The sequence below is a fragment of the Pantherophis guttatus genome, chromosome 13, assembly GCF_059756535.1.
Source record: "Pantherophis guttatus breed Tessera chromosome 13, ASM5975653v1, whole genome shotgun sequence".
Lineage (NCBI taxonomy): Eukaryota > Metazoa > Chordata > Lepidosauria > Squamata > Colubridae > Pantherophis > Pantherophis guttatus.
The window spans coordinates 14,387,131-14,411,755 of NC_142075.1; the positions used below are offsets into that span (position 1 = coordinate 14,387,131).

The window sequence follows — 24,625 nt, forward strand, 5'->3', positions numbered from 1 at the left end:
TGGCAGCTCTGCGTGCCCGTGCATTGAGAAGAGGCTCCTCCACTTCATCCTCTTCACTTAAAGGAGCCTCTGGAGGTTCTGAAGGCCCTGGCTGAATCCCTGCCTCTGGCACCACATCTTCTTCAGCCTCCTCGCTGTCCGACTCGAGCGCCAGCTGCACAGGCTGTTGGCGCGACACCACACCAGCCTCCTCGTCGTCGGTTTCAGCAACAATCCGCGCAGGCCACTGGCGGGCCACAACAGGAGAGAAATGGTGTTTGTGACAGAAGCAGCTCTCTTCCCCCCTCATTCAGCAAATGGTTTCTTCATTCTAAGTTTTTAAAAAATCTCTTTTAAGAGATTAAGAGCTTTCTCCTCCTCGCTGATTATAATCTATAAGTAAGAGATTATTATTTATCATTTAACAAATGAATCTCTTTTGTTTGTTGCAACAGATAAAACAATATTATGAAGCTGAACCAGACCTGTTGCCCCCGTTAAAATTAGAAAAATGCATCCTGGCTCAAAGAGATCAAATCTTCTTGCAGGAACCTTTGGTGAGAAAGAAAGAAAAAAGTGGGAGCATTCAGATAGTAGTTCTTTTTAAAATACCTGTTTAAAATGTGTCTCTGGGTTTGCATTCTGAATCAACAGGAGGATATGGGTCTATGTACTATACATATTGGCATATTTTATTCATTGAAGGCAAATGAAATGCAGTTTTTGGGGGAAAAAATTAAGGTTTGGCTGGCTTGAAATGGGAAAAGAGCATTTTTTCATTCATAGTTTAATGCCACGATTCTTTCAGGCTCACCTCTTGTGCTGTATTCAACATTGTTTGGCCTGGTATACTACGAACGTTTTAACAGCGCACCAGCAAGCTGAAGATCAGGAGGAGGAGGAGGAGGAGGATAGAAGCTTCCAGCAAGAATTGGACAAGATATTGGAATCCATCACAAGACGAATGATAAAGAGCGAACTGGAAGATTTTGAGCTGGTAATTGATTCATTTGTTTATTTGTGACATTTTTATACTCCAAACAGCTCTGTGCAATATGTAGAAATAAACAGAGATTTAAAAACAACAGAAAAAATAGTAAACAACGTAAACCATAATAGTAATGTGGAAAAGCAAATGTGAAAGAGATTGAGAGCCGTGGTAGTGCAGTGATTAGAATGCAGTATTGCAGGCTACTTCTGCTGAGTGCTGGCTGCTAGCAGTTCAATTCTGATCAGCTCAAGGCTGACTCAGCCTTCAATCCTTCCGAAGTTGGTAAAATGAGGAGCCAGATTGTTGGGGGAAAGATGCTGACTCTATAAACCGCTTAGAGAGGGCTGCAAAGCACTGTGAAGTGGTATATAAGTCTAAGTGCTATTGCTATGTAAAGCACTATTAAGTGGTATATAAGTCTAAGTGCTATTGCTATTGCTATTGAGCAATTTACAAACATTAGAAGTGGCCTTTCTAATTTGCTTGCTTTTGAATGTTAGGATAAATCGGCAGACTTCTCTCAATCAACTGGAGTGGGCTTAAAGAACAACATCTATGCCATTTTAGTGATGGGGATCTGTGAGGTCTTGATTGAATACAACTTTAATACAGGCAACTACAAGTAAGGAATTGAATTCTTACTTCTAATGCTTCTGAGCTTTTGAGTTTATATGTTTACCTTTGGTAATGTGTGTTGCAGTAAGAACAAGTTTGAAGAAGTTTTGAGCCTGTTCAAGTGCTACGCAAATCTTTGTGAAATCCTGAAAGAGAAAGCAGGAAAGAACAAACTCTCGTCAACAAACAAAATTGCCCGAAGTTTCCTATCAATGGGCTTTGTGTGTACTTTACTTACAAGTCTCTTCAGGTAAAAAATATTAACTAAATAAAAAATATTAATATTTTAATATTAATAAAATATTAATCTTAAAGTACTGATCATTCCCTGCATGTTTTGAAGAATCAAAAGCAGCCAATAGAAATGAGGTGGACTATATATCTACTGAACAAAACTCCAATTGGCAACAGGAAGGGCATCTGGCCATTAAACACTCTTCTAGCTCCATTCAGTTGTGCAGACTCCACCCCTCAAGGGATTATGGGATCGTTAAAAGACAATGATGATTTGTATATTTTCATGGTCTCTCACTCTCCCTCCCTCCCTCTCTCTCTTCCTCTTTCCCTCCCTCCCTCCCCCCTCTGTTTTACTTACTCAGTCTAGAATTTTCTTCCAACCCTTTAGGGACTGTGCCCAAAGCCACGAGGAGAGCCTGGCTGTTCTCCGCTCCAGCACTGAGTTTATGCGCTATGCTGTCACCGTAGCGTTGCAGAAAGTGCAGCAATTGGATGAGACGGGGCAGACAGATGGGCCAGAGGGAGAGAACCCAGGGAAGATGTTCCAGTATCTTTGCAAAATCACTCGGTGAGTTAAAATGCTAAGTGGTCAAGAGGTTTCAGTATTTTAATACTATTTTTTTTTGTCTATAAGAGCTGCAGAAATAATATCTAGTAGAATCTATATACATTCTTACCTACTTAAGCTGTTTTCATTTGGGATACAGTATGCAGAATGCAGAAATGGAGTAAAATATTGTAAACCAAGAAAAATCAGATTATGAGAGAATAATAATAAAGGAAACATAATGTAGCTAAATTTGTGTCGCACATCTCAATATATATATATATATATGTATATATATATATATTCCATGCACTTCTCTTCTTGTAAAAACTTTGTTTTTATTAGATCTTCTTACTACTAAAGTTCCTTAAAGGCACCACAAGAAGAGTTTAAAGCAGTATTAAAGATGCATGGATTTACCATATTTTTCAGAATATAAGATGCACCTTAGTTTTTGGGGAGGAAAATAAGAAGAAAACATTTCTGCCTCTGCCTACCAGCATCCAGCATCTCTCACACACTGACAGGCTAGTGTCCTGTCAGTGTGTGAAACAGTTCAGGGCTGTTTGGAAACTGAAACAGTATTTACTGTGTGAGCAACAAGGAAGGAGACAGCAAGGAGCCTGGGCGTGGCTTAGCTCAACTGTTCTGTTTTAAAGTTGCATGCTGTGCTGATCTCTGAAACTAAAAGTGAAACTCCTGTCTTCTGCTTGTGTTTTGTTTGTATTTATTACCACGTTGGAAAACCTGCTTTTGGTATTGTATATTTACTTCATGTGTTATATAATATTATATATAAAGAGAAGTTATTGAATGCTGCTGAATCAGTTACTTGTGTATGCTTTCTGGATGTGATTGCTGCTGCAAACTCTAACACTCCTTGCAGCAAATAGCAAACAGCCAGGTCAGCTTCAGTACGTTATTGCAGCCTGATTCAGCACGAGCAGCTGATTGGCGGGTGGATCGGCTTCCCAGAATACCCCAATCAGCTGTTCTAGGCTGCAAGGATTGCCACAGACCATCGCCTCCTCCGGGCCTCGCATTTTTGGCTACATTCGGCTATTACTTAATGCATTGTAAGCCGCCCTGAATCTCCGGAGAAGGGCGGCATATAAATTGAACAAACAAACAAACAAACAAACAAATAAATAAATAAATAAATAAGACACAGCCAAATTTTCATCCTCTTTTAGGGGGGGGGGAAGTGTGTCTTATACTCTGAAAAATACGGTATTTGTTCGGTCTACCTGATCTAATTGTTGACTATCCTCCTCTCCCTGTAGAGTCCTCCTCTGGAGATACACCTCAATCCCAACATCAGCAGAAGAATTTGGGAAGAAGGATAAAGGCAAAAGTATCTCGTTGTTATGCTTGGAAGGCCTGCTGAGGATTTTTAACACAGTGCCACAACTTTATCCAACCAAAATCTCGCAATTCCTCCAGGCTTTGGGTAATTTTGATTCTGCTTCGTTCACTAACCCAAATTCGATCTCCAGTGTGCGTCCTCTTCACACTGATTTAACGCATTTCTTTTCTGGATTTTTCACTTCGGCTTGACTGCCATCTTTCCATTCCTCTTTGCTAGATATCGCCAATGAAGACGACGAAGAAGTAGCGGAGGTGAACGTCACTGAGAAAGCTGCCTTCCAGATTCGGCAGTTTCAGGTGAGCTAAAGCACGTGATTATGACCGCTGAGCAGCTCCGAGAGATTGGAGCATGAGAGGTTTGAAAATCAGACAAAGCTCCAAATTTGGAGCATTTCTTGAGAAAAGATTCCGTAATTATTCCCAAGGTAATTTTCCCTAGAAAATCTTCCAAATCTCCTAGACTAGAAATGGGATGTTTGGTTCTCAAAAGCACTCATACGTCCTTTGGATAGCAATAGCAATAGCACTTAAGACTTATATACTGCTTCACAGGGCTTTTCATCCCTCTCTTAGCAGTTTACAGAGTCAGCATATTGTCCCCAACAATCTGGGTCCTCATTTTACCCATTTTAGAAAGATGGAAGGCTGAGTCAACCTTGAGCCTGGTGAGATTCGATCTGCCAAACTGTTGGCGCCGATGATCAACAGAAGTAGCCTGCGGTTCTGCACTCTAACCACTGCGCCACCACGGCTCAATATTGGTTGTATCTGTTTGTTGTGAGTTTCATCTTTTCCTTTTGCCTTTTTCAGAGATCACTAACAAACCTGATCAGCAACACAGAAGAAGATTTTAGCAGCAAGGAAGCTCTTCTGTTGATCAACATCCTTGTGATGCTCTCAAAACTGTTGGACCCTTCCTCATCCCAGGTATGTATTTATTTATTTGTTTGGGGGGGGGGGTTGTATCCTCCCCCTTTATTATTTTTACTAATAACTCAAGGTAGTGAACATACCCGATACATCAACCTCCTTGGAACGCTTTACAGAATGGCAAGGAATTATTGATTATTATAAAAGTACAATTGATTTATTGTAAAGTTTTTATTCTTAAATTGGTTCTTGACTTCAATCTACATGGAAGTTGAGTTCTGTTTTCAGCTCGGTCTATTTTTTTTTATTTTTTTATTTGATTTATATGCCGCCCTTCTCCGAAGACTCAGGGCAGCTTACAATGTGCTCAGCAATAGCCTTCATCCTTTTGTATATTTATACAAAGTCAGCTTATTGCCCCCACAAACTGGGTCCTCATTTCACCTACCTTAGAAAGGATGGAAGGCTGAGTCAACCTTGAGCCTGGGGAGATTCGAACCCTGCAGTAATTGCAGGCAGCTGGTCTTAATAACCAGCTTAATAACAGGGTGCCTTAAACCCCTGTACTACCAAGGCTATTTTCTTCTCTCTCTCTCTCTCTCTCTCTCTCTCTCTTTCCAAAGACCTCTATAATAACTTGTTTCACTTCCTGTTGCTGCATTAATGTTGGTGTGGTCATATTACCCTTGCCAAGACCACCGCCTTTTTCAAGACTCTGGTTTTTTAAAAAAATAGTTTTTATTAAACAAACAAGTTTTCTTTATTTTATATCACAATTTCAATCTTTACAGTGCTCCGCTCTTAGTATATCTCCTAAGTGCATACAAATTATTTTCATTATTCTTCCTTTCCTTTTGTGTACGTATCTATTCTATACAATTGCATCAATATTGCAATTACATACCTATACATATTATCTTTTATTGTCACATCTTAATTTACTTTTACATCCTTATTCTTTGCTTCTATTCTCTAACCGGTTATACCACGTGTCCCAGATCAGATAGTATTCCGTTTCACCTCTTTCTTTTATTTCCATTGTTAGCCTGTCCATCTCCACACATTCCAACACTTTTTTAAATCACCATTTCATCAGAGGGAGTACTATCATTTTTCCACTATTCTAGCTGCTGTTATTATGTGTCTACACTGAAGTTGAGTTCTGTTTTCAGCTTCCTTGGTCTATTTTCTTTTCTCTCCCTCTCCCTCTTCCTCCCTCTCTCTCTCTCTCCCTCCCTCTCCCTCTCTCCTTTCTCTCTCCTCTCTCCTCTCTCTTTCTCTCTCCCTCCCCTCTCCCTCCCTCCCTCTCTCCTCTCTCCCTCTCCTCTCTCCCTCCCTCCCCCTTCTCTCTCTTTCCAAAGATCTCTATAATAACTTGTTTCACTTCCTGTTGCTGTATTAAATGTTGGTGTGGTCATATTACCTTTGCCAAGAGCACCACTTTTTTCAAGACTGTTTTAATGGTCTTTACTCTTTTTATTAATTTTAAGTGGCTGCTCTGAAAGCTTTCTTCATTAAAAAATTGAATTTAAGTGACTGAGGAGTAATCAACTAATAAATCAATTTCTCTACATAGTTTGTAAAGCTGTTATCATGGACAGTGAAGCTTTGCAAGGAAACTAGCTTGGGTAAGTCTTCATTGCTTCAGTGTGGATTTGGGCTGCTCAGTACCTCCATGTAACCAGGGCAGATCGGACATTGGCTGAGCACCTGATTTAAGTGAGTAAGCCAGTAACCTTTTATCCCCCCTTTTAAGTCAATTTTGTTCATTGTGCCCACCTCAAAGTTTTTGCTAGTGGGAACCAAATTGGAACTTTCAATTATGGATAACCCCGATTAGTGATACCATAATTCATTATGACAATGAAAAATTAGGAAGAAGTATGTCTGGTTCCCCAATGAACTAATTGGTCATGTCTTATTTGAATATACTCAGAGGATTTTATAGCAATAAATAAATAAATAAATAAAATGCAAACCACTAAAATCAGAACAGTCTAACCGTGTACAGGAGAGTGATAGAATAGCATAGCATAGCATAGCATAGCATAGCATAGAATATAACTCTTTATTGGCCAAGTGTGATTGGACACACAAGGAATTTGTCTTGGTGCATACGTACATAAAGGAAAAGATACATTCATCAAGAATCATAAGGTACAACGCTTAATGATAGTCATAGGGTACAAATAAGCAACCAAATCATATTAGGAAACAGTCAATATAAATCGTAAGGATACCAGCAACAAGGTTACATACAGTCATAAGTGGGAGGAGATGGGTGATAGGAACGATGAGAAGATTAATAGTAATGCATACTTAGTAAATAGTTTGACAGTGTTGAGGGAATTATTTGTTTAGCAGAGTAATGGCACTGGGGAAGAAACTGTTCTTGTGTCCAGTTGTTCTGGTGTGCAGTGCTCTATAGCATTGTTTTGAGGGTAGGAGTTGAAACAGTTTATGTCCAGGATGCGAGGTGTATGCCTCTAAAACGGAGTGAGATCAATCAAATGTTTTCAAAATTTGTTGATAGAACTTTTTCTCGTTCTCTGCAGAAGATTCTCCTTGCTGCAAAGGTTTACTCTCTCTGCTGTTCACACTGCATGCTCTTGTTAAGAGCCCAGTCACCATACTGCGTGATCTTGCCCAAGACATCCATGCTCAGCTGGGAGACATAGACCAGGTGAGGAAGACCAGGTGGGCTTTAAAGTTTGAACTCAAGATGATGCATTTGCCAGGGCAAAAATAATCCAACATTTTCCCTTTCAAGCTAAATTGTAATGTGATTTGATATGGGGCATTTGAAGTATGAACCTAGCTTGTTGTTCAACATATTGTGCCAGTTGTCAATGGTTTTAATATAACAACAAGCCATGATTAAAACAACCCATTATAAACCCGATCAGTTTATTTAACCTGTAATGGGATTCTTGAAGTGGCAAATCCTCCCAGTAGAGTTACTTTATAGGGGAAAGGGTGGCCTAAAAATTGAATTAATAAATAAATAAGAAATTAAAGAGTTTTGCTTGTTATCAAGGGAGATGAAATTCAAATTCTCAACAACTCACAAAACTGAGAAAGAAATCTTGGGCCAGTTACTTTAATTCTATCTTTTATAGGGTTGTAATGAAGATAAGATAGTGGAATAGTGAAAGATAAGATAGTGGAATAGAAATCAAATAGCTGAAGTAACTCCTCTAATTCTGTTAATATTCACAGGATGTTGAGATGGAACATCAGTGTCACTTTGCCATTGTGAACTCAAAGACTGCAGCTCCTACAGCTTGTGTAAGTTATATTGGGATCCAAGTGTGCAATGACTAAAACATGAACAATGCTCCTTTAGAAGAGAGCATTGCACAGCACTTTGCTTGTACTAATGTGGCTTTAAGTTGTCTCAACCTCTCTGCCTTTGTCTCTCTTTTTAAGTTGATGGTTTTGAGTCAAGCAGACAAGATCCTTGAAGAGGTAGATTGGCTGATCAACAAGATGAAAAATTATTTGGGATCCGAGGCAACAGGTAATATTTATGAAGGACCTCTGTGAAATGTTTGGATAATTGCCTGTTTTATTTCAGAAATGACTGCCTTTGTGGAAAGCCCAACTATGACCAGTCCGCCAGGCTTAAAATTTGTCAAGGTTGGAGACCCCTGTCCTAGAGGATTCAGACCTTGTCTTTTGTGACCTGAAAATAACTTTCCCCCCACCTTTTTTTTTTTTTTTACTAGAAAATGCCTCTCAAGCAGTAAACCAGACTCAACCTCTAGAGAAGGCTGTCATTCTACAACTCGGGACTGCGCTGACGGCCTACCATGAGTTGGTCCAAACGGCCTTACCCACAGGGAGCTGTGTGGACACCTTGCTTAGGAGTCTCAGCAAGGTGTATGCCATTCTCACAACACTTGTAAAATATGTGAGTGCTATTGACCTGGAAAGGGTAAAGGCAGAGTTACCAGATTTCCCCAAAGTCCATTATTCAAAGGGAGTTAAAATGTAGACAGCTGTTACGCTGAGAAGTAGGAAAAAAAATTGGTTGTGGAGAACATTCCCATAGAATTATTCCTAAAAAGCAGGGGTGAAATCCAGCAGGTTCTGACAGGTTCTGGAGAACTGGTAGCGGAAATTTTGAGTAGCTTGGAGAACCGGCAAATACTACCCCTGGCTGGCCCCAGAGTGGGGTGGGAATGGGGATTTTGCAGTATCCTTCCCCTGCGACGCCCACCAAGTCACATCATGCCACCAAGCCACGCCCACAGAACCGGTAGTAAAAAAAATTGAATTTCACCATTGCTAAAAAGGTTCTGAATCCCGTTTTTGCCAAAAATAGGCCTGTTTTTTCACAAAAACGGGATGCGCAAAGGGTTTGGGAGGCCTGCAGAGTGCTCCTGGGGGCCGAGGAGGGCAAAAACTATTTTTTTTCTTGTTTTCCTCTTCAAAATCTTGGTGCGTCTTATACTCCGGTGTGTCTTATAGTTGGAAAAATACGGTATCTAAAGCAATCCTGATTTGAATTGGATAGTTAGAAACTATATTCCTATGGAAAAGGGCAAGATTCTGTTACTCAATCTGCAATAAAAAGTATTCTTGATCTCCTCCCATGCTGTTTTTTGGCCTTGCCTACCTCCAAGCGTTGACATCAATCTTGAAAGCCCAAAGTTTCTCTCTATCCCATCTATCCTCTATCTCTCTATCCCAAGCCAAATAGGGCAACGTAATTCTGAGTTTCTTTCTCATGTTGTCCTGTTTCTGGGTAATCTTTTCTCCTCCGTTAATGCTCCACTGCTCCCTTCCCAAGGCCAAGTTTATAGATAATTCTTCCACAGAGTGTAAGACAGTCCTATCACTCAAGACACATCCTCTTGCATTCCTCTCCTAGTATCTCCAAGTGTGTCGAAACACAACCGGAGGGATTCCCGGACGATTTGAGAAACTGGTGAGTATTGCTCACTGTGCACCATTCCTATCATTATTAGGGACCATTATAAATATCGGGCCAGGCAGAAATGGAGATTCTGTGGTGGTCGTAGAAGGAAACTCTCAGGATAACTATCACCCCTTTGTTTCTATAGGTTAGACTGTCTGGTTCCCACATGACTCCCCAGTGCTATGCCTTCATCACATACGTACAGGTGAGACATAAGTGCTCCATTTCTTATTTCTAGTCCCAGGTGAAGCTACTAATAACTTAGAAAGAGAAATTGAGGAAAATCCTTAGGGATGACTCATACTCTGGTCACCACTTCTTTACCCTTCTACCATCGGGAAGGAGATATAGATCTATAGCCAGCCACACAAACAGGCTGAAGAACAGTTTTTATCCATGGACTGTCAGACTCCTGAATGAGAAATAACATCATAACTATGTAGTATGATGGACTGCAGGGCTGGCGCAATGTGTAACATGTTCACACTGGTGCAATAGTGTTTTGTTAATATGATTTATTGGGTTAGGGATTTTCTGTCTTCACTGTGAGTTGTATTCTGTTGGGGGGAGTATTGTGAGGGAGCTCACCAATCTCATTGTACATATGTTGTGCACTGACAATAAAGATTTGAAATCAAATGCTGACAGCATAAGACGCAGCAACTTTGTTGAATCAAATTGGGTTTGAGTTTGAGCATCACCTGATAGGGATGGGAAGTTGGTGGCAATCGAAATACATCTGTGGATGTTCTAATATCAAAATTGGAGGATGAATGTTCTATTAGATGTTGCTGGCAGACAGAATTCTACTGTGTTCTACGCAGCCATAAAACTATATGAATGTAGCAGACAGAAAGATCTTGAATTCAAGGATGCTAACAATTTCTCTAAAGCTGGAACAAAAGTCATTGGAACTACAGTGTGAGACTGAAGTTCTCAGAGTTAGGAAATACATCAGTAAATGTTGCTAGCAAATAACGAACTGATGCCTCTAGACCAGGGCTGTCAAACTCACAGCCTGCGGGCTGGATGCATCACACGCTGGCCACGCCCATGCCCGCTTTAGCGAAGGGAAAAAAGTCGCGAGTTTGACACCCCTGCTCTAGACTCATGTACCCAGTTGCTCTATTCCCATCAGACCCGTTCCTCAAGTCAAAAAAAGCATAGCAATTCAAGTATTGAAGCGGGCAAGAGATGATGGATAGATGATTTCTCTTTGTTGTTCTGATTTGCTTTTTCTTTTCTCTCTTCTTTTTTTAGGTAGGTGACATGATTAGAAGTTAGGATAGAAAGAAACCATCTTTTAATAAAGGGTGACATGATTAAAAGTTAGAATAAGTGATAGAAATAAGAGAAAGGGGAATATTAGTGTATACACTTTTATATAATAAAATAAAAGTAATAACAAGAGAAAACATGGAATAATTGAATAATGACTGCAACTTAATATAAATGTGTATCATTATTAGAAATATATAAGTTGATTGAACGTAATAACTATGATTAATTCTACTAGTTTTATTTGTATTAGAATGTATGACACCCAGGTGCCACACTGTTCACGCATTGATATCTTTGTAAAAAAAATTAAAACTTGAAAAAATATGTGCCTTCCTAATGTAATTTTTGTTTTCTACAGAACATCCAACGTGAAACCCTGACCTCTGCAATCGAAAAAAAGAAAAAAGAGAAAAAGGGAGAAGAATCTGCTGTTATGGTAAGCGTGGTTAATTTTTCACATTGATGTAGTTCCATGAAGCCATGCTGGATTAAAAGTTGATTTTCATTATTTTCTTACATGTAAACCTTAGAGGAGTGGGTTTAAACCACTGTCCTACAATAGTTCCCAGACATGTTATTTTTGTATTCTAGAACTGCAGCAGCATCTAGGAACATGAGATATTCACACAAGCAGAAACAATTGGTGTGCTTGTACACAATACATTTAAGAGAAAATGGGGTGGACTTAACACGGTTGATGCTTGGACAGATTATCATTGTGCTTCTGTCAGCAGAGATTCTAGTTAAATAAGATGTCTGTGTGAAGATTTGATTCAGTTGAGTGATGGTGATAAGTGTATTTTAAAATATTTAAAATCATTCCATGTTTTTTGTTTGCATAAATGTGAAACTAATGTAGCCAATAGTATACTCCTTCGTTGCTTCAAAAAAAAAAACCTTTGTACCTAAAACCTGCTTAGCTATTTAATGTACTGAATATCATCTGCTCTATTTTGATCTCAAAATACGGTAGTCCTTTAATTTGTTCTACTTTTGCTAACTTCTGGACCAGAAAAATTCTTTGTTGGATGCTGTCTGGGTGACACTTCTTATGAGACGGGTAGTCATATAAACAAACAAAATCCTAAACAGTAATAATGTGTTATCTTCTACTAATATGTTGATTTTCTTGGAATTCGTAGGCTAAAGTGTTGCGGGAGACTAAACCAATTCCAAACTTGGTTTTTGCCATAGAACAGTATGAGAATTTTCTGATCCATCTCTCTAAAAAGTCAAAGGTAAATTTTAATTCTACAAATATAGGTAATTCCTTTTATACTACTGGCAATTACGATATAAGGCAGTGTATCTTTAATGCTGCCCTCTGAAGCCTATGCACTTTATGATACATTAGCCCTGCCTCATGTGAGTCCCTTGGACTGCAAGGCAATCCAACCGGTCAGTCCTAGAGGAGATCAACCCTGACTGCTCTTTGGAAGGCCAGATCCTGAAGATGAAACTCAAATACTTTGACCACCTAATGAGAAGGAAGAACTCCCTGGAGAAGAGCCTAATGCTGGGAAAGATTGAGGGCAAAAGAAGAAGGGGATGACAGAGAACGAGGTGGCTGGATGGAGTCACTGAAGCAGTCGACGTGAGCTTAAATGGACTCCGGGGGATGGTAGAGGACAGGAAGGCCTGGAGGAACGTTGTCCATGGGGTTGCAATGGGTAGGACACGACATTGCAACTAACAACAAGCCCTGCCTCCAAGTTCAAAATGTTAATTATTTTTCATTTGCACAAGCAATTTCAGCTCTTGACTTCCCACTTCAAAATAGCATCTGGTATGTTTTATGTCTGTTGGAATTGAGAGTGATCGAGAAATTCGCTCTTTGAATCTTTATTATTCACTCTCTGATGAAATATTAGCTTACTTGTCTCATAAACCATGTGTTTTTATTCAGATGCCAATTTTAGATTAAATCAAACTTGATCTATACCAGGGGTGAAATCCAGCAGGTTCTGACAGGTTCTGGAGAACCGGTAGCAGAAATTTTGAGCAGTTCGGAGAACTGGCAAATACCACCTCTGTCTGGCCCCAGAGTGGAGTGGGAATGGGGATTTTGCAGTATCCTTCCCCTGGAGTGGGATGGGAATGGGGATTTTGCAGTATCCTTCCCAATGGAGTGGGGTGGGAATGGGGATTTTGCAGTATCTTTTCCCCTGGAGTGTGGAGGAAATGGGGATTTCACTACTGATCTATACACTTACAGCAACCGTAACTCACAAAACCGAAGTGTAAATTTGACTGCGATGACTTTTTTTTTTAATGTTTTGAATGGCTGGTGGTAAACATTTTGTAAAATAACTGACTGACCTCTTGGTCTTCCCAGGTCAACCTAATGCAATACATGAAACTAAGTGCTTCCCGGGATTTCCGAATCAATGTATCTACGGTAGAAAATGCCCTACAGGAACAGGATGCTGAGGACGAACCAGACCAAGATGAGGTCAGTTTGCAGGAAAGGCGACCGTGTGGTGCCTGGGGGGGGGGGGGTGTTCACCCACGTGCCTCCAAACCCCCCTCTCTTGATGCCTACACACCCTTTTCAAAGATTATTTTCATGATATACAGGCAGTCCTCGATACATAACCACAACTGAGCCAAAACTTTCCGTTCCTAAGCAACGAGAATTGTTAAGGAAATTTTGCTCCATTTTACAGCCTTTCACGGCTGTTCAGTGAATCTGGCTTCCCCATTGACTTCGCTTGTCAGAAGTTTGCAAAAGGGAATAAACGTGACCCCAGGGACGTAAACATGAGCCAGTTGCCACGCATCAAAACTGATTGCACGGGGATGCTGCAATGGCCCTAAGTGTGAAAAAATGGTCCTAAGTCATTTTGCTTCCGTGCCGCCGTAGCTTCAAACAGTCACTAAATTAAGTGTTTTAAATCGAGGACTACCTGTACATTGAATAGGGAGTGTGGCACAGCCCCTACCAATTTGCAACAGTGCCTCTGTGCTCCACAAACGCTCTTGCTTCTGATAGGGCCATTACATTTTGGAAACTACTTTTGAATGTCCTCCCACTAAGGCAGGGGTCTGCAACCTTAAACCCTCAAAAGAGCCATTTGGACCCATTTCCCACAGAAAAGAAAACACCAGGAGCCACAAAACCCTTCCCGTGCATAAGTAGTTGAATTAAATGTTCTGTTTTCTTCTGGAAATTTTTTTTCTTGGATTTACCCATGGTTGGCCTACCGGGAGTTGAAAAGCTCAATAAATCGTGTGCCGGCGGGTGTCACACATTAGCGGTTGTGACGCATATTTTGAGTGATGGGGAAACAACAGAGGGGTGAAAGAGCCACATGCGGCTCCAGAGCCACAGGTTGCTGACCCTTGCACTAAGGTCTCAAACTTTCAAATGTGCTCATCTCCAGGAGGTTTTCTTATATAGTCTGATGGAACACACTGAAAGACCCTTATTTGGCGACAGCTCTAAATTCTCCTTGTGAAGTTTGCACGAGTATCAATCCCATGCGTGCTAACATCAGTTTAAATAATTATAGTGTCCTGCAGCTTGTTTTAAAAACAGCAAACCATTGATGGAACATGGCAATATGGCAACCATCCTAGTCCTGTTCAAAAGTAAAGGGTCAATTCCACACTGCTGCAGTTTTGGAGCAGGAATTAAAGACTAGACATTTACTTTTTTTTTTTTTTTTAATTTGATTTATATGCCGCCCTTCTCCGGAGACTCAGGGCGGCTTACAATGTGCTCAGCAATAGCTTTCATCCTTTTGTATATTTATACAAAGTCAGCTTATTGCCCCCACAACTGGGTCCTCAATTTACCTACCTTAGAAAGGATGGAAGGCTGAGTCAACCTTGAGCCTGGCGAGATTCGAACTCGCAGTAATTGCAGGCAGCTGAATGTTAATAACAGGCTATTGGTCTGCTGTGCCACCAGGCTCTTGTTACTTGCTTCCATGAGCACTTTTAATTTTAAAAAAATAATAAAAAAAATAAAGCAGAATTCCGAAACATTTTGTTGCGGGCTCTCCATCATTACCATCGTTCTCTTCCGTTTCTTCCCTTGAAACGTATCTTAACAAAGGCAAAAAAAAACAAAACAAAAACCCAACCCTTCCAAAATGTTTGGGAGATTTGTACAACAGATGTAACCAGTTTAGCTTGCCCTATTTCAGTCGTTCACTGGTTACTGTTTGTGGGTTTTCTGATGTGCTGTTTTTATTTCTTCCAGAGCATTGCATCTGCCCAGTCAAATACCAGCAGAGAACCCAAGAAAAAAAGACGAAAGAAATGAGAGCGGCCCCATTTCTTCTCAAATTGCTGGCTTTGCACCATTTTAACATTCACAAGAAGGCCATCTTTCTCAAGTAATCTACAGTATATTGGAAAAGTGTTTCTTCACCATATTCTTTGCGCATAGAATCTTCAATGCTTGCAGTATCGGCAACCGGCTGACGACATGTCCATGGCCTGCCCCCGTAAACCACATTAAATTTGCAACTTTTCCTTTTGGTCTCTAATCCACCACTTTGGCCTTGGGAGCCACAGAGATGCCTGTTCTCCTGTTTTTGACTTAGAGTGAGAAGACAAAGCAGATGACCACGACCAAGTGGTTCCTTCTTGGAGGATCCCACTGGGAGGAAGTGTGCCCGGTTAGCTTCTAAAATCAAATTTCATTTTCCTTTTTCCAAGGAACCTTTCGTTATTTTAATAAGTTTGTATATATCCAGAGTTTCACCTGTAAGAAATTAACACGAACGGAAGTTTCAAAGAATCATTTCTGTGCAAATTAAAAATGCTCCAAAGTTCAAATTTAACTTTTAAAGATTCATGTGCTGGAATCTTTAAAGATTTTTGCTCCTAAATGCATCTTGGGCCAGACGGGTTTATTTAAGGCAAGAAAGAACAAGCAGATTAAAACATTTAATTCAAGCTCTCCTTATTTTGGTCAGAAATGACAGATGCTATGAATATATTTAGACAATATGCCAAAGTTGGGGCCTAATTGAACTTTCTTACTTTACTTTGGCAAAGTAGGCCTTTTAACAATTCAATAAAATGCATAATGTTGCGTTTGGTTTCTTAAGCTGTCACATTTAGCACAGCAATTGTTAACCGTGTTTCTGAAAATAAACAACTGTATACTTTTAAAAATGCACATTAACTTGGAAAAACAATTTCAGACAGTTCTGATATTTGTACATTCTTTCCATTATTGGAATAGGAAGCTTCACTTCTTAAAAAGTGTCTTTCTGTGGAAAAATAAAATAAAATGTTTATATTCTGCTATCCGGATATTCAGGCTCCTTGAATTTAAATGCCTCTCATTTCTACTTAGTTCAAAGACCTCAATTCTTCGGTGCTCAGCCTTCCTTATGGTCCAACTTTCACAGCCATACATTGCAACTGGGAAAACCATCGTCTTGACTATACGTACTTTTGTTGGCAGGGTGATGTCTCTGATTTTTACTATGCTGTCTAGATTTGCCATTGCGTTCCTCCCCAGGAGCAAGCGTCTTTTAATTTCTTGGCTGCAGTCTCCATCTGCGGTGATCTTGGAGCCCAGGAAAATAAAATCTGCACTACCTCCATTTCTTCTCCATCTATTTGCCAGGAATTGAGAGGGCTGGATGCCATGATCTTAGTTTTCTTAATCTTGAGTTTCACGGCAACTTTTGCGTCAAAGAATTGAGCGCAAAAGCATTGAGGCCTTTGAACGATGGTACTGGAGAAGACTCCTGCGAGTCCCTTGAACTGCAAGGCGATCAAACTGGTCAGTCCTAGAGGAGATCAACCCTGACTGCTCTTTAGAAAGCCAGATCCTGAAGAGGAAACTCAAATACTTTGGCCACCTAATGAGAAGGAAGGACTCACTGGAGAAGAGCCTAATGCTGGGAACGATGGAGGGCAAAAGAAGAAGGAGATGGCAGAGAACGAGGTGGCTGGATGGAGTCACTGAAGCAGTCGGCGTGAGCTTAAATGGTCTCCGGGGAATGGTAGAGGACAGGAAGGTGGAGGAAAGTTGTCCATGGGGTCACGATTGGTTGGACACGACTTTGCAACTAACAACATTATTTCTACATAGTCATGCATAAGAGTGCCCTATTAAGTCACAGAATGTGAGGGAAGATACTATCTTTACTTAATACTTTCTCTCCCTGTTGCAGGAAACACGAGAATTCATGCATGCATTTTGGGTTTCTCCTTTACTCCTGGGCAAAGTCTAACAGCCAAACTGGTCCTGAGGATGACAGAAACCTTGCACAAAGCTGATTTCCAGACTGAGAAAGGCTTCCTTACAATCTCATTATATAGGATTATCCAGCAACTGAAAGATAAAATTCTTATCAAGTGTGAATTTGAAAAGCAGTATGCTGCAGCTGCCAAAAAAAGCCAACACAGTTCTAGGCTGTATAAACAGGGATAGAATCAAAATCACGTGAAGTGTTAATACCCCTTTATAAGGACTTGGTAAGGCCACACTTGGAATACTGCATCCAGTTTTGGTTGCCACGATGTAAAAAAGATGTGGAGACTCTAGAAAGAGTGCAGAGAAGAGCAACAAAGATGATTAGGGGACTGGAGGCTAAAACATAGGAAGAACGGTTGCAGGAACCGGGTATGTCTAGTTTAATGAAGAGAAGGACTAGGGGAGACATGATAGCAGTGTTCCAATATCTCAGGGGCTGCCCCAAAGAAGAGGGAGTCAAGCTATTCTCCAAAGCACCTGAAGGCAGGACAAGAATTCCTGTCTTGCAGGACAAGAAGCAATGGGTGGAAACTAATCAAGGAGAGAAGCAACTTAGAACTAAGGAGAAATTTCCTGACAGTTAGAACAATTGATCAGTGGAACAACTTGCCTCCAAGTTGTGAATGCTCCAACACTGGAAGTTTTAAAGAAGAGATTGGATAACCATTTGTCTGAAGTAGTGTAGGATTTCCTGCCTGGGCAGGGGGTTGGACTAGAAGACCTCCAAGGTCCCTTCCAACTCTGTTATTCTATTCTAATACATACCTTGGGGAATGTTGTAGTTTTGTTCCAGTCCTCCTGGGTTGGATGGGGTGACACAATCCATTGTTGCCTCTTTCCTTAAACAATGATCAATATCTACGGCGCTGAAAAAGGCCACCGACTGAGGTAGATCCTGAAGACCGAGTTTATAGGCGAACATACACCTAAAAAAAAGGGAATGCTGCATTTAGAAGTGGGAATACTCTTCTTCCTTTGGAGTAGATCCTCTGATCAGTTAGAAAATAAATTGCTTCAAAGGCACACCACAATACACCCTTCACTATTTCCATCATACGCCTCTGGGAATTTTCCTTTAGAGAGAGAGAAAAAAATCAACTAACCAAAACCACATTTTAATCCAGCCACAAAAGCAATTTTACTTAGTTTGGGGGGAAAAAAAAAACGGGGTGTGTGGGTGTAATTGGTTATATCAAATAGTATGAGTTTGCCAAACGACAAGACCGGTGCTTACCGTGTGAGGAGGTTTGTGATCTGCAGGGCAAGAGCTGCCCGATAGCGGTCCTCGCTCTTGACCAAGTAACGCACTTCATCGTGGATGCTGATGCAAAAACGTCCATCGATGTCAAATACATCAAAGAGCCATTTCATAGATACGAGCATCAGATGCAGATAATCCACAGCTGAACTCTGAACCACCCAATTGATTCTGCTGGTCACAAACTAGAAGGGGAAAAAATAAATAAATCAGCAAATACTGTTAATACTTTTTCAATCTGGATCGTGATAATTCCTGATAATTGCGTAGTTGAAATTTCGTAGGTCAACCCATCAGCCTGTCTGCAGCCTACGTTTACCCATCCATCCTTTGCAGCTTTGATGTCTATGTGAAATTGCAGACAGGTCTAAATCAGATGGTTAGGATAACATCTCCAGTTACAGCTGTGTCGCTACTTTTAGCAATAGCACTTAGACTTATATTCTGCTTCACAGTGCATTAACAGCCCTCTCTAAGCGGTTTACAGAGTCAGCCTCTTGCCCCCAACAATCTAAGCCCTCATTTTATCAACCTCGGAAGGATGGAAGGCTGAGTCAACCTTGAGCTGGTCAGGATTGAACTGCTGGCGGTAGGCAGAGTTAGCTTGCAATAGCAATAGCGCTTAGCACTTAGACTTATATACCACTTCATAGTGCTTTACAGCCCTCTCTAAGTGGTTTACAGAGTCAGCCTATTGCCCCCAACAATCTGAGTCCTCATTTTACCAACCTCAGAAGGATGGAAGGCTGAGTCAACCTTGAGCCTGGTGAGATTCGAACTGCCAAATTGCAGGCAGTCGGCAGAAGTAGCCTGCAGTACTGCATCCTAACCACTGCGCCACCACGGCTCCTCAAATTAAACAAAAAAATCAACTACAGATAGTCCTTGACTTACAACAGGTCACTTAGTGACCGAAGTTACAATGGTACTGAAAAACTTGAGTTATGACCATTTTTCACACTTATGACCATTTCGGCATCCTTAGGGTCACATGATTTACATCAGATGCTTGACAACTGACTCGCATTTATGACTGTTGTAGTCTCCCGGGATCACATGATTCTCCCTTTACGGCCTTCTGACATGCCAAGTCCATGGGGAAGCCAAATTCACTTAACAACCGTGTTGCTCATTTAACCGCCGTAGGGATTCGCTTAACAAAAGTGGCAAGAAAAGTCGTAAAATGGGGCAAAAAACTCCCTCGACAAATTTCTCACTTAGCAACATAAAGTTTGGGTTTAATTGTGGTCGTAAATTGAAGACTACCTGTAATTAGAACAGAGGGATCTCTATCTCACCTCGTTCCCAACAGCTGCTGGCTCCAATGCTCTAGAAATTCGGCAGCCCAGCACTGGGGTGCTGGGTGCGTCCGACATGGCGATGCTTTCCAGTTTGTTGAACATTTCAGACTCTGTGCCACTGGCCCATACACGCTGGCGTACCATGTCCCACTTCTTCCTACGAGACCTAGAATATGAAGCACACAGTGGTGAAATCTGAACTGGTTTGTTACTGGTTTGCTGGCTGCGCATTCACGCTGTGCACAAAGCACAGTTCACACCAAATGCGTGCTGCGCGCACATGTGCAATACACACCAAAAGGAGGCTTCGGAAGGTAAGTAGAACGGGGGGGGGGAATCAGTTGTGGCGCACGATCTTGGGAACTTTTTAAAAAACTTTTTAAAAGCATTTTTTTACTACCGGTTCGGGCGAATAGGTAGGAAAAAATGCTTTAAAATTTTTTTAAAAAAGGTTCTGACAGTCACAGCCATGCCGCGTGATCGTTGGAACCTTTTTTTTACTTTTTTAAAGCATTTTTTTACTACCTATTCACCCGAATCGGTAGTAAAAAAAATGCTTAAAAAGTAAAAAAAAAAAAAAAGTTCCGACGATCAGCTGAGTGATGCATGATCATCGGAACTTTTTTTTTTTTTACTTTGTAAAACATTTTTAACTACCAGTTCTGGAGAACAGGTAATAAAAAAATGTTTCAAAAGTAAAAAAATAAATAAATGGTGCATAGCTCAGCTAATTGTCGGAACTTTTTTTTTTTACATTTTTTTACTACCGGTTCAGTGAACTGGTAGCATTTTTTACTACCGGTTCAGGTGAACCGGCCTGAACCGGTAGCATTTCACCCCTGGAACCACATCAATGCTGAACTTGGGAGATCAACAGAAAATCTGACCCTGCAGTTTTGGGTTGCAATCATTGAACAGCAAGAAGGAAGACTCACACTGCAGCAGGACACACACGCACACACCAAAGAATAAAAAACTGATGACCATCATCATCGTCGTCGTCTTTTAATAATCCCAATAATCCCTTGTGGGGTGGAGTCTGGGCAATTGAATGGAGCTAGCGGAGTGTTTTAATGGCCTGATACTCTTCCGGTCACCAAAAGAATAACAAACTGATACTGCAATAATACAAGACCCAGATTTTAGCTTTGTAGCACTTCAGCTTCCATTTAAAATAATTAAAGTTCTTTTTTCTTTTAGTTTCCAGACCTTTACGGGTGAAAAGGCAATTTAAGGATGACTCACTGATGTTTCAGGAATCACTAGAGCAGTGATGGCGAACCTTTTAGACACCGAGTGCCCAAAAATGCATGCGCATGCATGCCCAAACTGAAAGGTGCATGTGCAGATATGCACGGATGTGTGCATGCACTGGCATGCACGCATGTGCAGCAGAGACCCGAAGACCAGCTGGGCAGCGGGAAGACCCAACACCAGCAGCCCTGCAAGAGGTAAGATCTTTTTCTTTCGTGAGCTTCTGTTTCGTCGTTTGCAGGGAAACAGCAGCTCACGAAAGAAAACGCCACGAAGATCTGACTTGGGGCGACGGCGCATGTGCCAGCAGAGAGGGTTCTGCGTGCCACCTCTGTCACGCGTGCCATAGGTTCACCATCACAGCACTAGAGCATCTGGTTGCAATTACCAGACATTTCACCACTATCTGGAACGAGCTCCCCCCGGAGATACGGAGGATCCCGGATCTGCGCACCTTCCGCCGCGCTTTAAAGACCTTTTTATTTCACCAGACGGGCCTGGCCTAATTTTCTCCCTCTTTTATAAAAGATTTTTAATTTTTAATATTTTTTAGTATTTTATATATTCAAATTTTAAAATTGGTTTTAAATTAATTGGGGGTTTTAATTTGTCTGGGCCAAAGCTATTTAATTTGATTTTAATTCCACTTTTAAATTTTGTATGTATGTATTTTATTGTTTGGCTGTGCACCGCCCTGAGTCCTTCGGGAGTAGGGCGGTATAGAAATTTGATTAAATAAATAAAATAAATCAATCAAATGAATAAATAAATAAATAAATAAATTTGGGGGCAACACACAAAGAATTCTAAATGCCGAAGAATTTAGCAAAGCATGCAATTCCTGGCAGACGTTTGCAGGGTGGAGTTTGAATGATTCGGACATAGAACATGAGTTCATTTTAGTGCCAACAGCACAGGATTGGTTGTTTTTTTTTTGTTTTTTTTTGCACAAATCTAATATTTTCAAGGAAAAATAACAGTAAAGCTTGGCCTCCGTTGTTTCTTACCGTTTCTTTGCTTCTCTTTGTAACCGCCACATGTCTTGCATGGGTATGGAGCCATCTTCTGCTCTTTCTACTGTGAGGCCCAGTTGATTCACCAGCCATTCCCCATCCTCAGACAGGTGGCAACTATAAGAAAAAAAAGGAGGAAAGTCAAGGATGGGAGACGCCATCTGAAAGCTGTGCCAAAGGTGCTTTTTTTTCAAGAGGCAACTGGACTTTTTGGTGTTTCTTCAAAGATGTTTCGCTTCTCATCCAAGAAGCTTCTTCAGCTCTGAGCTGATTTCAGTCAGTCAGTCAGTCTGAGCTGAAGAAGCTTCTTGGGTGAGAAACGAAACGCCTTCAAAGAAAACACCAGAAAGTCCAGTTGTCTCTTGAAAAAATATAACCTTTGGGACAAAACCATGACCTTGATGACTGAGAATCTCCACAGACATCTAAAAGCTGCCAAAATTTACAAGCCTCACTCTGAACCTGTTTAAGCAGGCCCTTAAAACCTGCCTCTGTCCTTAGGTCTTGGGTTCCTATTCCCATGATGGCGAACCTATGGCACACGTGCCACAGGTGGCACATGGAGCCATATTTGTGGGTACACGAGCGATGCTCTAGCTCAGCTCCAGCGCGCATGCACACACCGGCCAGCTAATTTTCGGGCCTTCCGGGCCCACCGGAAGTCAGGAAACGGGCTGTTTCTGGCCTCCGGATGGCCTCCAGGCGGGTGGGGAAGGCCGTTTTCACCCTTCCCAGGCTCCTAGAAAGCCTCTGGAGCCTGGGGAGGGTGAAAAACAGGCCTACCGGGCTCACCGTGCCATCACGTGCCAAAAGCAGGGGGACCGTGGGGGGGGGATGTGCGGGGTGTGTGGGGCGCATTGAATTATGGGTGTGGGCACATGCGCGCGTGACCCCCCAAGCTCCCTCCGCTTTTGGCACGCGACGGCAAAGAGGTTAGCCATCACTGGCCTATAAAGCACTGTTATTAACATCAGCTGCCTGCAATTACTGCAAGTTCAAATCTCACCAGGCTCAAGGTTGACTCAGCCTTCCATCCTTTCTAAGGTAGGTAAATTGAGGACCCAGATTGTGGGGGCAATAAGCTGAGTTTGTATAAAATATACAAAAATATGAAGGCTATTGCTTAACGCACTGTAAGCCGCCCTAAGTCTCTGGAGAAGGGCAGCATATAAATCAAACCAAAAAAAAAATAAAAATCTATTTCTATTTCTATTTCTATTCCTATTATTCCTTTCCTTTCCTTTCCTTTCCTTTCCTTTCCTTTCCTTTCCTTTCCTTTCCTTCTTTCCTTTCCTTTCCTTTCCTTTCCTTTCCTTTCCTTTCCTTCCCTTCCCTTCCTCTTTCCCTATCCTATTCCACTTGTATTATTACATGCAGAGCTGCATGGATTGGGACAGCCTCTAAATCAATTCCAATCAACCAACCAAATCATTCAATAAAAGAGAAATCCCTTCTTTGCCAAGGCCACCTTACCGTCGGATTCCCTTCGTTACGGCGTACATTTGCCGGGCCTTCTCGCCGGCTTCCTGTTCTGTCAGGCGGTGGTTGAACTGCATGAGGAGACGCTCAGCGAACGCCTGTCCTGCCCCATAGATGCGCCCATAGTTGAACACCTTGGCATGTTCTCGGCTGATGCCCACGGTGGAGGCAGTCTTGCTGTGCAGATCTGTGCCATTGCTTTTCTTCCCCTGAAGTGTCATCCAGCCAAAAGCGGTGCAGCCTTCAAAGGGGTGGAAAAAGAGGGCCAGGAAGGAAAAGATCATCTCAAAATGGCTTAAGAACCAAGAACAGACATTTCGCTCCTCATCCAAGAAGCTTCTGATTCAGCTCTGACTGGATGGTGGGGGAATGGAAGGATTTATATTCCTTGCAGACAGCTGGTCATTTGCATCCTTTTAGAGGGTCGTTGAGAAACTTGGAGGTTTATCTGTGTCCTCAGAGTCACCTGAGTAGTACAAATGGTTCCTGTAGTCTGCAGTTTTTTTCTGGAAATCTGCTCATACTCCCACACCATTCCAAGAGTGTTCATCCCAAAGCTAAAAATCTATGACCATCTGTCTGCAAAATGACCAGCTTTCTGTTTTGGTCCACCAGCAGCCAGCAGAGCTGGAAACAGATTCGGACAGTGAGGAGGTTGGGGAGGAACATGGGCCAGTCCTGGAGTCTGGGGGAGGCTCTGATGAGGGCTCTGCGTCAGAGGCAGAGAGGGGGCCAGGGCCGTATGCCAGTTATCAGCTGCCTTCGGAGTCAGACATCAGTGAGGCAGACGAATAGCTGGAGCCTGTTCCCAGTGTGCGCATGCACAGAGTTGCCAGATGAAGAGAAGAGCTAAAGAACGAGGGCCGACTTGGGAGTAAGGCCACAGGTGGATGATGAATGGCCCCTCCCAGAGGGGCCATTTTTAATTCCGCCAATTAAACTGATCCATTTGGGGGTACACTGGTATAATTTTAAATCGTTTTTTAATTGGGTTACTGATTTTAATTTGGTATTGTATTGTGATTTGTACTGAAGTTGTCATTTTGTAAGCCGCCTTGAGTCCCTAGGGAGAAAGGCGGCATATAAATCGCAATAAATAAATAAATAAAATAAATAAATAAATAAAAAAGGAGCAAAAGGGGAGTGGGGTTTGCAGGAGACAATTAGTTCACTTAATTGGTTCATGACTCTCGGAGACTCCTTGCCAAGTTTTGAAGATATCGGCCTGGCAGCTCCCGAAGCCAGATAAGGTCTGTGACTGTAAATTCTCCCTTGAAAGACT

At 41.6% G+C, this 24,625-nt stretch overlaps 2 protein-coding genes across 3 annotated transcripts in view; one reads left to right on the forward strand and one right to left on the reverse strand.

Moving 5' to 3' along the window:
* The window catches only part of FANCI (FA complementation group I), a 34,362-nt gene extending 18,285 nt beyond the window's left edge, over positions 1–16,077 (forward strand). For both annotated transcript variants that reach the window (XM_034424656.3, XM_034424657.3), the window contains exons 20-38: positions 435–536; positions 788–976; positions 1,471–1,592; positions 1,671–1,835; positions 2,211–2,390; positions 3,653–3,819; positions 3,955–4,034; positions 4,548–4,664; positions 6,184–6,235; positions 7,163–7,290; positions 7,827–7,895; positions 8,037–8,127; positions 8,336–8,520; positions 9,484–9,540; positions 9,677–9,736; positions 11,171–11,248; positions 11,955–12,050; positions 13,148–13,264; positions 15,020–16,077. In XM_034424656.3, coding sequence (XP_034280547.2) covers positions 435–536; positions 788–976; positions 1,471–1,592; positions 1,671–1,835; positions 2,211–2,390; positions 3,653–3,819; positions 3,955–4,034; positions 4,548–4,664; positions 6,184–6,235; positions 7,163–7,290; positions 7,827–7,895; positions 8,037–8,127; positions 8,336–8,520; positions 9,484–9,540; positions 9,677–9,736; positions 11,171–11,248; positions 11,955–12,050; positions 13,148–13,264; positions 15,020–15,082 — 2,118 coding nt within the window. In that variant the 3' untranslated portion in view covers positions 15,083–16,077. The remainder of the gene's footprint in view (positions 1–434; positions 537–787; positions 977–1,470; positions 1,593–1,670; positions 1,836–2,210; positions 2,391–3,652; positions 3,820–3,954; positions 4,035–4,547; positions 4,665–6,183; positions 6,236–7,162; positions 7,291–7,826; positions 7,896–8,036; positions 8,128–8,335; positions 8,521–9,483; positions 9,541–9,676; positions 9,737–11,170; positions 11,249–11,954; positions 12,051–13,147; positions 13,265–15,019) is intronic.
* POLG (DNA polymerase gamma, catalytic subunit) overlaps positions 15,148–24,625 on the reverse strand; it is a 34,573-nt gene continuing 25,095 nt past the window's right edge. Inside the window, exons 18-23 of the mRNA XM_087877775.1 lie at positions 23,338–23,584; positions 21,859–21,981; positions 19,595–19,763; positions 18,273–18,481; positions 17,804–17,964; positions 15,148–15,526 (exon numbers count right to left, since the gene is read on the reverse strand). Coding sequence (XP_087733901.1) covers positions 15,462–15,526; positions 17,804–17,964; positions 18,273–18,481; positions 19,595–19,763; positions 21,859–21,981; positions 23,338–23,584 — 974 coding nt within the window. The 3' untranslated portion in view covers positions 15,148–15,461. The remainder of the gene's footprint in view (positions 15,527–17,803; positions 17,965–18,272; positions 18,482–19,594; positions 19,764–21,858; positions 21,982–23,337; positions 23,585–24,625) is intronic.